At 45.5% G+C, this 15,000-nt stretch overlaps 1 protein-coding gene across 4 annotated transcripts in view; it reads right to left on the reverse strand.

Moving 5' to 3' along the window:
- Positions 1–15,000, reverse strand: part of LOC134080359 (actin-binding LIM protein 3-like) — a 79,325-nt gene that overhangs the window by 909 nt on the left and 63,416 nt on the right. Inside the window, exons 9-21 of one of the 4 annotated variants that reach the window (XM_062536766.1) lie at positions 14,661–14,732; positions 13,501–13,656; positions 12,586–12,615; positions 11,917–12,046; positions 10,728–10,826; positions 10,043–10,078; positions 9,465–9,515; positions 6,951–7,088; positions 6,426–6,490; positions 5,926–6,079; positions 1,279–1,308; positions 433–491; positions 1–20 (exon numbers count right to left, since the gene is read on the reverse strand). The exon at positions 1–20 is cut by the window's left edge and continues 41 nt beyond it. In XM_062536766.1, coding sequence (XP_062392750.1) covers positions 1–20; positions 433–491; positions 1,279–1,308; positions 5,926–6,079; positions 6,426–6,490; positions 6,951–7,088; positions 9,465–9,515; positions 10,043–10,078; positions 10,728–10,826; positions 11,917–12,046; positions 12,586–12,615; positions 13,501–13,656; positions 14,661–14,732 — 1,040 coding nt within the window. The remainder of the gene's footprint in view (positions 21–432; positions 492–1,278; positions 1,309–5,925; positions 6,080–6,425; positions 6,491–6,950; positions 7,089–9,464; positions 9,516–10,042; positions 10,079–10,727; positions 10,827–11,916; positions 12,047–12,585; positions 12,616–13,500; positions 13,657–14,660; positions 14,733–15,000) is intronic. The other 3 variants (XM_062536767.1, XM_062536769.1, XM_062536768.1) reach the window with 3 other exon arrangements.

Raw genomic sequence — 15,000 nt, forward strand, 5'->3', positions numbered from 1 at the left:
TAATAGTCCGCACTCTGGGGCTGAAAAAAAGCAAAATAAACAGTGTAAAAACAAAAACAATCCAGCATCCTGAAAGCAAGACAATAATTCTGTTTCTGTGTCTGTGTCTCTTGATTTATCATCATTATTGCATAAACATGGAGGGTGCAGAGAGAGTTCAGGACTGTTTGACGCCGACTGTTTGCGCGTTCATGACATTTTGAGAGGTGGGGGTTTGCAGGGTTCTAGCAGAAAAGACAAAAGAGAGGGAACCCTTGAGTTCCCCCCATGACTGCCTTGCTGTGGGAGGTCTGACAGTGTACAGGCCTTGGCAAACAAAAAGGGACTTTCATCAACCCCCTTCCCAAGCCATGGGCAAGATTTAAGTCCAAGAAAGCCTCCTCCACAACTAATTCTGCACCCCTCACCCCCCATCCCCGGCAGGATACTTACCCTGTTCAGACCATTCCTGCCATAACCTGGCAAAGAAGCTGACTTGGAGATGTAGGAGTCTGGAAGGGAAATCAAATACACACAAACAGCACACGAGTAAGCTGGGAGTTCATAATCTTTGTCGTTGTGTAAGTTCCTTTGAATGGATGTGTGTGTGTGTGTGTCTGTGTCTGTGTCTGTGTGTGTGTGTGTGTGTGTGTGTGTGTGTGTGTGTGTGTGTGTGTGTATATGTGTGTGAGTTTGTGTGTGTGTCTGAGTGTGTGTGCGTGTGTGTGTGTGTGTGTGTCTGTGTGTGTGTGTGAAAAGGTCAAAGCATGATCAGTGTCTATGTTAATTTACGTTATGGCACAGGCACACACCACACATGCACATACAAATCACCACCAGCAGATGGCGGTAGATACAAATATATTTTCCAACACAATTTCCAATGGGTTTTTACAGAGAAAAAGGGGGAGATGATTGAACAATAGAGATTCACACATCACACTGCGGGTCACCATGCAGAAAATATGTGAGACACAGCAACTGGTTTATATCCTGCACGCACAAACAACGCTTTGTCAACGTCTGCACAGACAATTAAAGTGACCATGTCAGCAGATGGGCCCGAAAATATTCCCTGTCCAGGCAGAGATTAGGGTGGACAAACAGGATAGCAAATGACACAAAATGAATGATTAATGAAAGACAGACAGATAGAGGATGAGAATAGATTCAGAAAGGACAGGTCCTCGGTCATGCCAAACGGTTCATTTTTAGCTCCTAGCTTTCTCCCATGCACAGCACACACGTACAGCAACGCATGGAGATCAGAGGGCAAACACACGACACTGGGTCACTCACCACTGTCTGCACTGTAGTGTGACCGGGGAGCTGCAGAACAAAAGAAGAGGGGCAGTTGACAGGAGAGAAGAGAAGGGGGGGGGGAAAGATGGAGAAAGATGGCGGAGAAGAGGCCAATATAACTTAGCTAGAGGGCACTTGAGGCAACCTGAGGCCCCGGCGCTTTCTTTCATCTTGCTCTCCAGGCCCGATAATGAGCGTTGCTTCAGAGGGGCAGAGACATGCCTCCTTGTTAGTCAAGCCAAGGTCGTGAGCATGATTAAGCACGGCCTGTCACAGAAACAGCTGGGCTCCAGAGAATTCACCTAAACTGTTTGCTCAAGCGTCCTTCTGAAAACCACGCTACTGGATTACGCACATGCACAACTGGATGCAATTAGCTCTAACACTTTTCATCTGGATGGGAATGTGGCGCAACTTCCACCATCCGTCAAAGATCAAAACGATCTACTAAATACTAAGGCCTGTCTTGTCAAGTGCTATTATTGGTAACCATTGTTTAGAAAACAGGTTTGAATGTTTTTTTTCCTTCCCCTTTCTCCACCTCAGTCTTTGATCTAAGCTGTATTGCTTTCCTTTCCTTATTTCCTTGGTGTTGTGGTGATGTCTGGAAAGTGAAATGATAATCCACGCCCTGTTGGATACTCAAAACATTCCTTTCTGAGGAGCAACCTACATTAACTCATTGCACATGTACAGTGCTGTGAAAAAGTATTTGCCCCTTCCCGATTTGTTCTATTTTTGCATATTTGTCACACTTAAATGTTTCAGATCATCCTAATAATTTTACTGTAATATAAGACAAAGACAACGCCAGTAAACATAAGCTTTTAAAAGACAATCTCATTTATTGAAGCTAATGCGTTATTCAAAACCTACATCATCCATGTGAAAAAGTAATTGGAATATTGGAAAGTTTTCGAGCATGAATTGCCTGTTTAAGGTCATGCCACCACGGCATCTCAATCGGTCAGGACTGACCAGGCCAATCCAAAACCTTAAATTGATTGGCCAGGCCCTCAAGCAGTATAGCAGCCCCAGATCCTCACACTAGTACCATCACAGCATTTGACTATTGGTATGATGCTTTTATTGTAGAATTCTGTGTTAGTTTTATGCCAGATATAACGATACCTACAGTATGGCTTCCAAAAAGCTCCATGTTTAACTAATCAGTGCACAGACTATAGATAGATAGATAGATAGATAGATAGATAGAGAGTCTTTATTGTCCTATAAGGATATTCTTCTTCACACATTATCCCAAAAGTCTTGGGGGGTCATCAAGATGTAATTTGGCAAATGTGAGACGGGCCTTTGTGTTCTTTTTGGTCAGCGGTGTTTTTCATCTTGCAACTCTCCCATTCCATGGGGCATCCATTCACACCCCTGTAAGTTGTGATGAAAATAAAACAAAAGTTGCGGCACGGCATATTTCAACCAGTCGTTTGCATCCACTGCTTCAGCAAGTGCTCTGCTGTGTTCTCGGGAGGACTCTACATGATGTCGGAGTCCCTAAAACAAGGCAGCTTTCATAATTCATGACTGGAGCAGGAGGACAGGGACAGCACAGGGCCTGGTAGAGAGGGACAGCTGGAGTGAGCGAGAGAGCGAGAGGCGCAGGGGATGTGCGTGCTGTACATGCAGAGAGAGACCCAAACGGTGGCCCTGGATCGCTCCTGCATCCTACATCCCCGTCCTCCCTCACTCTCCAGACTGGAAGCACACCTTTTTTTTGGTGTCAAATTCCATCTCCTTCTGTCTTGCCACAAGCATGCGCAATATATTCGTGCAGTCTGCGTGAGGCACAACATGAGTGCTAAAAGCAAAACACACATTTGTGTGGTCAAACTTCACAGCTTGGAAAAGAAGGTGATAAATGATGACGATACCTTGAGGTCAGTGAGTCAGATTGAATATTTCTCCTCCACTTGCTTCACAAGGAGTTTAATCATGGAGGAAGGTCGGGGGTTGTTTACATGTGGCTATATGTGGATGTGTGTGTGTGTGCGTGCGTGCGTGCGTGCGTGCGTGCGTGTGTGTGTGTGAGAGAGAGAGAGAGAGAGAGAGAGTAAGTGTGCACATGAATGTATATGAAGGTTTTCATACATGTTTACATGCATGTATAAGATTGAGTGTAAAAAGGTTATCTATGACCTCTCTGTTTATCAGGTAATGGCATGTACTGTATATCAAGCATACCAAACATTTTATTGATTAGTTAAATGTCATCAACTGAATTAATTTTGATACTAACAAGGTATCTGCATGTGTGTGTGTGTGTGTGTGTGCCAGCATGTTGTATGCACCCTTTGGTGTTGTTGGCTGGGGGTCTGGGAGGATTACCTCCGCTTCTGTCCCCTGTCCTCCACAGCCAGGCCCTGGCCCTGAGCTCCCCACCACTAATCCATTCACAGCAGGAAAGACAAACACCTTCATTATTCAACACTAGTCTCTCCCTGTCAATTTGTACTACGACGTCCGCCTCCTGTGGCGACGAGACAAGGGAACATCAATCCCCGCAGTGTCCCGAAGCTAACGATGACTATACAGCCAGCCGCGGAAGCTGCCCACATTCAATCCGGCACAATATGGCGAGCTGTGGGGAGGCATTTAAGGAACAGCACGCCTTCGGTCGTTGGCTGGTGTCTGTGTGCGTGCCGTGCACCGACGGGATCTCTCTGCTGCGATTACGTAACACACAGACTGTATCTGGCAACCAGAGCCATATAGATACATCTATACAGGTATCTATATGGCTCTGCTGGCAACACACCAGTGAGCAATAAATAATACACATTATCTCCCTCAACAATGGAATTCTCTTCTCTGATTGGCTGATGGGGTGGCCATTAACTTCGTATAACCTGCTACCTTCGAAGTAGTTCCCGTATCACACTTGAATATTAATTCGCCAAACTCGTTGCGAAGTTTAAATGAACTGTCACGTTGCATCCAAGCTGAAATACAGACGTGCAGAACCATAGTAACATTGTAGCATATGACGGAGGTGGATTGTAGCTAGTTGGATGCCATGTAGGCTATAAAAGTAGCGATCTTTCAAAGTTAAAGTTAATCAGAATCCTGGGAAATGCCCGCTTGACAACGGCAGAGATAGAACTAACGACTGGCTTTTGGCCGTAGCAACCAGCCATTTAGAACTAACGACTGGCTTTTGGCCATAGCAACCATCTATTTAGAACTAGTAACGGCAGTTTTGTCCTGCAAGTAGAAAGTTGATATGTGGCGGAAAGTAGTCCCACAGTCAAGACAGTTTTAGCGATGTTAACGGACGCAACGGTGGAATAAAACTATGTTCTAAATATACAGGTTATGAATACAAACGGGAGATAAGCGGGATAACGGCCTTCGAGGTCGACCGGTTCGATGGAAATAATGGCACGGCGGAGGTAACTCCGTCTCCGTGCTTCGCACGTCGCCGGAGTTCTAGACCTCCACCTAGCCATTATTTCCATCGAACCGGTCACCTCGTCGGCCGTTATCCCTTACTTATACAACAATTGGGTTCTAAGAAGCTGTTTCTTTGTTTCTGATTGGCCGAGAGACGTTCCATGAGTTGAAATATCCCACGATAATCCACTCGGACTTTTCACAGCTAATAATAAATCACTCCGCGATACAATGTCAAGTTGTGAAGTGCAAAACGAACTGTAACGTTGCATCCAAGCTGAAATACAGACGCTCAGAACGTAGAATATGACGGAGGTGGATATTAGCTAGTTGGATGGCATGTAGGCTAAGTAAAATAGTGATGTTTCAAAGCTAAAAACATGTCCTAACCAGACGCAATGCGAGCTAACGTTTATTGCTTGACAACGGGAGAGATAGAACTAACGACTGGCTTTTGGCCATAGCAACGTGCTTTTAGAACTAACGACTGGCCTTTGGCCATAGCAACCATCCATTTAGAACTAGTAACGGCAGTTTGTCCTGCAAGTAATAGAAATTTGTGGCGGAGAGAAGTAGTTCTACAAACAAGACAGTTTTAGCGATCTAAACGTTTACATTATAATGGGAAATTAGCGCAAAAAACAAGTGGTAGAATTGTTGTATAAAAGCAATATAGCACTCGTGGTCGTGGGTTGTTGCTGGATATTCCCACGGGTGTTGTTGCCTGCGCCACTCGGCCTCCGGCCTCGAGGCTACGGCCGAACAACACCCGTGGGAATATCCAGCAACAACCCACTCCCACTCGTGCTATATTGCTTAAACAATAGATGTGAATAGGTGGTGTTCGCTATGTCCTTCTGTTCAGATTCTACAGTAACTACTTTAGCCCCCGATAGACAACAAATACACAGCTCTATTTTAACTGATCCAGAATGAAGACACAATATAATATGATGAGTCATCCTAATTGGTCAGTTGGCTAGGGGGAAATGTGCTGACACAGATGTAGCCAAACAAATTTTGAGGTGGGCCACTTGCTAAGAGAACGTGTTAATGATGGAAAGTGATTGCTTTGAAACTAGGGCCCTGCATAATTCAGTCTTCACATTATATGCAGTGCAGTGCCACATTTTTTTCAAGATGCAGTAATACTGACAGAACTGACATGACCACAGACACCATTCCTGCCGAGTTAGATATGGGTTTGGTTGTGAGAGGGTAAAGCGAGGCACTCACAGCCGTTGACGGTGTTGCTGTAGCCCATGTTGTGCAGGCCCTCTTTGCTGCCACTGCGGGAGTTGCGTGCGCTTCCCCAGGGGTCGTTATCATACGAGCCTGATCGGGCTTTCATCTCCTCTTTTAGAATCATCCGACCAATACCGCCTTGGATCTAGGAGGAGAGACAGTCAGTGATCGCAGAGAAAAAGCAGCAGATTGTTCATATTACTGCAAGGGTCGGTGGTGTTGAAAAGACAATTAATATATCGATTATTATATAGAAATATATGAGAACCAATGGTATTTATTACATTTCAACATTTGGGAATTACAATTATTTTGGAGCTCATTCATTTTCTCTTTCAACTAGTCTGTGCTATTCATATCTGATGGGTATTATGTCAGTAAGTAACCATGACTACTCTTAGCAGTGCTCCAGCACTTTTGGGTAATTGGTAACTAATTCATTATCTGGCGAAAAAGGGGAGAGAAATGAAGTGTGGCTGAAATCCTCTCACTCTGTTCAGACTCTGGCTCCATCCGTCTTCCTCCCCACCTGAGGAAAACCTCCGCGCTCGAGGGGCTGCGGGAGGGAAAGGGGGGTCGGATTAGAAACAGACAAGTGGATTTGTGCACGGCAATTAAACAGGTAAAACAGCCCGCAACACCAAGAACTGGGAAAGAGTTCTCAACCTAAAATTAGTGCATCGAAAAAGAAAAGCCAGGAGCCTCTCAATCTGTTTTGACCCTTGACAGCACTCCCCTCCCCCTCAAAGAAAATGTTTTGTCCTAAGTAACCCCTTTCAAGTAATGTCCTAGTGGTCTTAACCTCTTCGTAATAATCTTGTAACTCCCTTTGAAGTTTGATGACATACCCTGCAACGACTGAAAAACCCAACTCTGGTCCCCGACATGAAAGTGAAAAGTGGAGTCTATAATGTATGCCTGTTATGTGTAGGTCTGCAATGTGTAAAACCTGTAAGGTATAGTTTGTATTGTGTAAGGTCTGTAATGTGTAAAGTCTATATTGTGTAAAGTCGTACCTCTAGGGGAGCTGGAATAGTTGTAGTAGTCAGACTCGGAATGTTGGCAGTGGTCTGGTGAGTAGGACGAGGACAGCTGAGAGGAATGGAGGATATCCTCACTGGTTTTACTTTTCGTGGCTTCGTGGTGACAGTCATCTGTGTGAAAAATTCAATGACAGTCATCTGTGTGAACATCATCGGCAATTAGACACAGTAGAATGTTTTGGTGTCATGCCATATCAGCACTTGTGACTGTTTTGTGGTTTTGTAAAAAAAACCCCAATATAGGCTAGATACAAAAATAAAATGAACAAACAAACGCATAGATAGAGCATCTCAAGTCTGAAAGCATCCTACATGTAAGGCCTCTGTGGAGACTGTACACTCTGTGCACACACCGTCTACGTAAACACAGTGTGGGTGATGACGTGTGAAGCGATCGCTCCTGATGGCGAGAAGAGGTGAGTAAAAAAAATGGAGGCACCTTTGTCGCGGCGGCTTTTGTGGGGAGGCTTAACGAGGACAGAGTGAGTGACGGGTGCGGTAAGGGGCCGCCGTGCCGGACGGCCATGACAGAGGGGAGGGAGTGACAGAGAGCATCACTCAGGTTAATGAGGTTATGCACCAGAGCAGAGAGAAGCGAGGGATGGAGAGAGAAAGATGGAGAGAGAAAAAGGGAGAGAAGGGATGGATGCAGGGACGTGTCTGACACTGGAAAATGAGGAAGAATAAGCCAAACATTTTCACCGATTCTTCTTCTTTTGCAGCAAAGATGTCCTATCGTAAACCTGTTTTTAAGGTGCACACGGCTCAGGTGCAGCATATTACTTTCACTACAACATTAGCGAGGCGGCCAAAACACCAGAGTAGGCTACGTCGTGAACAGATTGAGATCAGGATCATCCTGTTGGCTTAGTCTTAGCCGTTCACTCTAGACAGATCTCCCGATAGCCCTTTGCTATTGAAGTGAAGACTTGGCTGAATGGAGAGAGAGGAGAGAGAGGAGAGCGATACTTACAGATAACAGGGCAGCGAGGGCAGGGCAGCAGGATGAAGGAGACAAGGGAGATGGGGGGAGAGAAGGAGGGAAAAAAAGGAACAGTAAGTGAAAATGAAAGTAGGAGCACTCAAAAAGGTTCACCCTCAGCGGACTCTGAGGAAGGACAAGTCTACCATATGGCCATATGGAGGCTATCGTTAATGCATCACATTACCTCCATATCATATGTGACTCCAAGACTAACACAATCAATCACAGCAATAAACTAATAAGCAATCTGACTAAAAAAATACGGCACATCACGGTTCCTCCACACGGCCAGCACAGAGTTTCGCTCACAGCTTCAAAATGCACTACAGGCCAGTAGTCAGTAGGGCGTGGGCAGAGTTAGTTCATTATCCTACAGTCTGACCAAGCAATGCTGTATGTTTAATGCATTCAATTGGACATGATTCAATCGAGTCATGCAGATTTTCTATGCTTTTAAACACATTTGCTTGAGAGGATTGATCATTTTATCCGGTAACTGAAGTTTGCTTTGGTAGGTATCCAGGTGTGCAAAAGGATTGGCTGTGAGCAGCATACGTAGGTCTGTGAATGCCCAAGACCACAGGTCTGTGATGCACACAACACACCAGTTCACAACAAACCACACACCACACCACACAAAAACACACACTGGTCACTGTTTGAAATGGAAAAACACACTCGGAACACCTCAAAACCATCTATTATTCACCATCTCGTTCTCACGTATAATGGGTACCCAAAATATCTCAAAAATATACACTCACACTGTTTGGAAGATCATTTTCATATCATATACTGACTTACTCTATGTGTTTGTCCCTCACAAATATGGATAACGGCACTGAATGTGATGTACAATCACATTTGCATATCAGCATGTAAGCTATTCACTACAAAAAGGCATGCATGCACTCTCCATCACTCCAGCTGAATTATAGGACAATTCCAAATAAATGGGAAAAACAACAATGTTTTGACATAAAATAAGACTAGCAGAGTCTTTTGGGATATACTATTACTTTATACATCATACTGTATGAAATATCTGTAAGGGGAACGCTATACCTAACCAGTAGTTATTTATTTTTTTTTTTTTTTAATTGATTGAATTTATAGGATACACCAGTAGGTGATTACTGCTCGTCAGTAAAAACACAGAAGAAATCATGCAATAGCCAAAACAAAGTACACCATTGCATGACGAGCAAAAAGAAAAAAGAAAGAAAGAGAGAAAACGGCGTCATTCCTCATGCTATTGGTGCTAAGATACAGTACATGCATATACTGTATATGCTTAATAGAGTTATTGCTCTTAATGCCATATGCACTTCATACGCACTCTTCCTGTTCTGAAAATGCCTTAAGGAAATTCAGCTGGGGGTTTTAGTGGAGACAGAGCACTCGAGTGACTGTTAAAGCACGGCAGACTCGTCTATCTCCAAACACACCAGGCGGTATTAACTCCCTGGGTTATTTGGAGAGAGGCACTCAAACACATATACCATGTCTCTTATAGATGGGAGGTTTCCTGTAGATGTTGGTCTCCGCTGTAGCTGAAGACAGACACAGAGACACAGAGGACATGAGACACGGAAGAAGGACACGGGGGAAAGAGGCAGTGGCTTGGGGGGGGGGGGGGGGGGGGGAGTGCAGTGCAGTTCAGGTAAAGTGGGTTAAATACCTCTCGGCTTGGACATGATCCCCGTCCACTCACCCCTTCATTCTCTAACTCAATATGAACTCAAGTAAATGTATCATCTACCATCACTGGTGTAAATCAATACAAACAAGCCACATGCTTACATTCTTACATTAACCATTGTATAGAGGTACTGAAATCCTTCTTACTCAAACTGAGGGAGGCTATGGTGGGTTTTCATTCAATGCCTTGGCGCTATGATGTGTGTGTGTGTGTGTGTGTGTGTGCGTATGTGTGCGTGTGTGTGTGTGTGTGTGTGGGGGGGGGGGGAGGGGGGTGTCAGGGAGTGGAGGAGTAGGAGAGTTGGGGGGGGGGGGAGGGGGGCAGAGAACAAGCGGAAGGCTGACATTACAGATCAAAGGCTGGAGCAAACGGACCCACCTGCGCCGGGGGACATCGACATAGATGTTCTGCTGACTTGAACCAGCCCCAGGCACAGAGTAGGCAACCAGCAAACGGGTTGGAAAACAAAGCACATTTATTCACAAAGACTGGAAAACCACAAATATACACCTCTGAAGATGGCCCCGTATGTGTGTCTGGTGAATCTTACTCCCCATAAGTGTCTTGGCACAGGGTGGATGTGGATTCATAACTTTAACTCTCTTTCATGTTGTCTGTGGTTATCTGAACTTCCCACACAGTTGTTGACTAATGAGTGCATATTTACCATCCCGTCAGTGTACAGTATTTCATACAACACACCTAACACAATCAATGGGACAGTGACTTCACAAACATGTCATGTTTACACACTCAAATCACACGATTAACTGAAGTCATTATACACACGCATACTCAATTAAAACGTGACAAACAGATCACTACAAAAATAAATTAAAAAAGTGAAAACAATCAGTGGACTGAACGGGTGGGAAAAAACAAGCTTTGGGGAAGGAAAATGGGAGGACAGTGGTTGAAATGGCAAACTATGGACAGAAAGTGCAGGGAATCAAGGCTCACTCTCTGTGCAGCCCACAGGACTTGAGAGACCAGCGAGGGCAAGGTTAGTGCACTAGGATTGATGGATGCAATGGAAGGGTGAAGGAGAAAACCAGAAGCCTACCTGGCACGTGAAAATGCTTGGGTGCTGGGTTCGTGGTGGGCGTGCTCGATCTGGCGTCAAGCTGACTGTAATAGGGAGAGCTCCTGCCACTCTCAGTGCCTGCAGTCAGCCCAAGACCAATGAGAGAGCGTGAGCGTGGGCTGGACCCGCCCCTGGGAACCCCACCTCCCCCGTGCCCACCCTACCCACCCACTGCCCAAAGCTCAGGCCTTGCAGTGCATAGCAGCCAATCAGGAGGAGTGTATGTAGTGCTGAGCACAGAGACGCATTCCATGCCTTACTAGAACACACCAAAACAACAACAAGCACATCTGCAGGTTCAAGTTCCTGACAAATGTGCTGCTGTTTCAGCTATTTTGAATTTTTAATTTTAATTAGAGGTTTGTAGCTCTTTAAGAGCTTAATGGTAATCGCCTTACCAGTTAGTACTAGCATTAGCAAGCCACAGCAATATTAGCAGAAGAACTACATGAAGTTAATAAGACTGTGCGTGATTCAAGGAAAGCAAGAGTTCATGTGCATCTCATTCTCGTGCGACTAGATCAAGAGCAGAGGCTAAAACGGGATCGTTAGTGACCCACACATTAGACACGGCTCTTGTGTGCTATAGGGAGAGATGGTATGTAAGTGAGTGAATGGAGGAGAAGGCCCAACCCTCTGCAGTGGACCAGCGCTCTGACAGCAGTGCAAGTCTGAGGCCGAGGCTTGGAGCGGTTGGCCGGACAGGTCATTATCATCATCACACGTACTACTGACAGAGCGCGCCTAGGCCTGTGTCAGGTTTGTGTCTGTCTCTTGATCGTTGGGTGAGGGCCTGAGATCGGCCTGTCTTTCAGTTAGGCAGCTCTGACAATGCTGCACGGTTAAGGCTGAGCGGTCTCGCTGCAGAGAGTTGGGGAGTGAGTGCATGAGTGGTTTGTGTGCAGGCAGAGTTGAAGTGCAGGAAAAAAACATCTTTTTGAAAAAAGATTAAGATCAATTAAACTACATTAGATTAGACTAGACTACATGGAAAATAATAATAATAATAAAAAAAAAACAACCCAAGGAGTATTTATAAAAGATCAATATCACCTCGTCTGCCACATTAATCAAAACACCCAAAATGTCAGGGCTGTCGTCAGCCGCGTGAGTGCGCGCGCGCTCCTCCCGGCGTGTCGGAGGCACGCGACCGTCGTCGCTGACTCACCCGAGCGGTAGTAGAGCTGAGGCGAGCGAGGCACTGTGGGGGACATGCCCTGCCGGCTGTAGGTGGGCGAGTCGATGTAGCCGGGGCTGGAGGAGCGGCGGTGCCGGATGTCCATGCTGTCGTAGATGTCCTGTCACGGAGCAGTCAGCACGCAGCGTTTATCTCACGTTGCACGCAGTGTTTATCTCACTTTACACTCACGGCCTTGGCCGGGTTTCCCAGATTCGCTAAGAAGCTCTTAAGTGCTAAGAACTTCTTAGGAGCGCTCTAAGAACATTCTAAGAATGAAGTTCATAGCACTTAAGAGCTTCTTAATTAATCTGGGAAAACCGGCCCTTGTCAGTTAGTCACGACTTTCTTGCTTTTAAATATGCCAATATGATAACCAAAGAAATTCATATAGTCTACAAAGCTAAACTCGTGCAATCTTACGCAACCTTGGCATCAGAGCATTTAAACACTTAACACTAGACTACAAGCACACATCCTCAAAAATACATCTCTGCCGTTTCTGAGCAACTAAATGTTGGACAGTGCCAGAAACACTTGGTCTTTGGACCAGGTTGTTGATATTTGATGACTACATGGCTCTGGATCTGGACTTTTTCTCCAGCTCATGCCATCTATTGTTCACTGTCACACACACCACCAGCGGCTGAAGAGAATTACCTGAGAATAAGGAGAAAGAGTCCCCAGAGACTGATGATCGGAAGGCCCGAACAAAAGGAGAAACATACAGAAAGAGAGGAGTGAATATCCATCCTATGCGCCCAAATCCAATCCTGAGCAATGCATGCTAATTACAAAGGATTAGTACAATCTATGCCAAAGAGAAGTGGAAAACAGGCCCCGTCGCTTGCTCTATGACACATCTCACCACAATACAATTATGTCTAAGCTACTGTGGGACGGAATTATTTCATTTCATTTAAAGCACTCCAGAGCATTTGGCTAAAGAACTGACTTGATTATGCTTGTTAACCTTTACAATACTACATCATTTTGTTTAAATTAGGATAGAGAGGGATTAAAAAGGATTCACAGAATCGATAGTGACACCTGCCTTATGAATGCAATATTTCATTCATCCCTCTGGCGAGGAGGAAGAGAATTGAGTTAAAGGAAGCGAGTGCAGGGATGCACATATGGATTCTGTAGCACTGAGAGGGGGCAGACCAGTGAGAAGCAGAGGGAGCAGCCAGGCAAGAGGTCAGGGGGACGGGGCGGGGGGTCTGGGATAAGGGGGCCACTAGCCCTCGCACACTCTCTCACACATGCACACACTCTTACAGGGAGGCTTCACCGGGCACGTAACTGAAATGTTCCGTTCGCAGAGTGTCTGCTGCAACAATTTGCTTCAACTATAATCGATGGAACTTTCTACACCAGACGGGATAGTGGTACGTATGTTCGGAAAAATTAGGCCAGTCTTCTAGAACTATTTTTACCCTTGGCCAACGGAGTGTTTCAGTTGCGGACTCGATGTAGCCCAAGCATTACACACACACACACACACACACACACACATACACACACACACACACACGTGCGTGGGGGTTAAGTGTAACACCAGCATCTCAGTACCTCCCCATAGGTGTAGCGCTCTAGCCTGTCATCAGAGCAGTATGTGTGATAGGACTCATAGGGAATGAGATCGGGCTGCTGCACGTCATAAATAGCCTTAATCTTAGGCAGCGCAGCCAGATCTTTATAATTTAGGATCTCGCTTTCCACTTTGGCCTACGGAGAGAAGACACAGAGACAAGACAAGACAGAAAGCAGAAGAGACAGAGAGAGAGAGAGAGGGGAGAGAGAAAGAGAGGGAGAGAGAGAGCGGCGGTGAGAGACAGTGGCAAAGCTTGCGGCGACACAGACACAAGCAGTCCATCCGGGGCTGAGGTCAAGAGTTGGCCACAGGTTTTGGACCAGAGAGGACAGACATCACACACAGACAATTTTACATGTATACATCCCACACTAAAACACGCTCAAGCGCACACACACACACACACACACACACACACACACACACGCACGCACACACACATACACACACACACACACACACGCACGCACACACACAGCAGAGAGACGAGGCTGGTTAGACACATAGGAGCACACAGACAACAGTGACTTGTCTTAGCCCCAGGTCCCCATGTACCCCCCCCCCCCCCCCCCCACCCTCTTCATCTCACATGAATCATGGCAGTAATGGAAACAACAGTTCCCCATGAAGAGGCCATAAATAATGTCCACCCCGCGCAGTTTTCATACGTATGTAGATCATATGGAGGACATACATCACTGACAGGCAGGAGAGACTGAAAGGAGAGGAGACTGGAACAGGAGACGGATGTTTGCTTTAACCACATCATAAATACGGTGAAATACCAGACGGACAGAAAGACACGGCCCATAACGACTCAAGCGGTTTCAACGTGGCATGAATCCTCTAATGATGCTTTTGCCTGCAGACAGAGAGCTAAGTGTGTTTGAACGGAGATCAAAGTCCTCTGTAAGGAACAGTTGATTCATCTGCTTGAAACCACTTTTTTGTTAAGATCCATACAGTAGGACCCACAAAACAACAACACCTACAAAGAACACACACACACAGACAGACACATATAATTATGTTGCCCATAAAACAGCCCACCACCCCAATGTGTTAGTTACATGTGATTGTCAACAAACCATCAACAGAATATAAACAAGAGCGCAGCTGCTACTAAAATGCTACTTACACAGATTACGCGGCTCGGAGAGCCAATGCTGGATCCAGGAGGAGAGATAGATGCCTCAGAGGTACGTCTTAGCTGTTACAACAAAACGATGCACGCACACACACACACACACACACACACACACACACACACACACACACACACACAGACAGAGAAAGACAAGGACAAAGACAAAGAAACATCCATAACTTTGCTTTTTATTTACTATTACTCTTAGTTTTTGCTTGAATTGAATGACTCTGTGTTTGAATGTGCTATACAGTAAACAAACTTGACTTGACTTTAAACTTCAACTTTAAACATGAATTCTTACAAACACTTTGAATCTAAAAAGAGTATT

Source organism: Sardina pilchardus, chromosome 5 (assembly GCF_963854185.1).
Source record: "Sardina pilchardus chromosome 5, fSarPil1.1, whole genome shotgun sequence".
Taxonomy (NCBI): Eukaryota; Metazoa; Chordata; class Actinopteri; order Clupeiformes; family Clupeidae; genus Sardina; species Sardina pilchardus.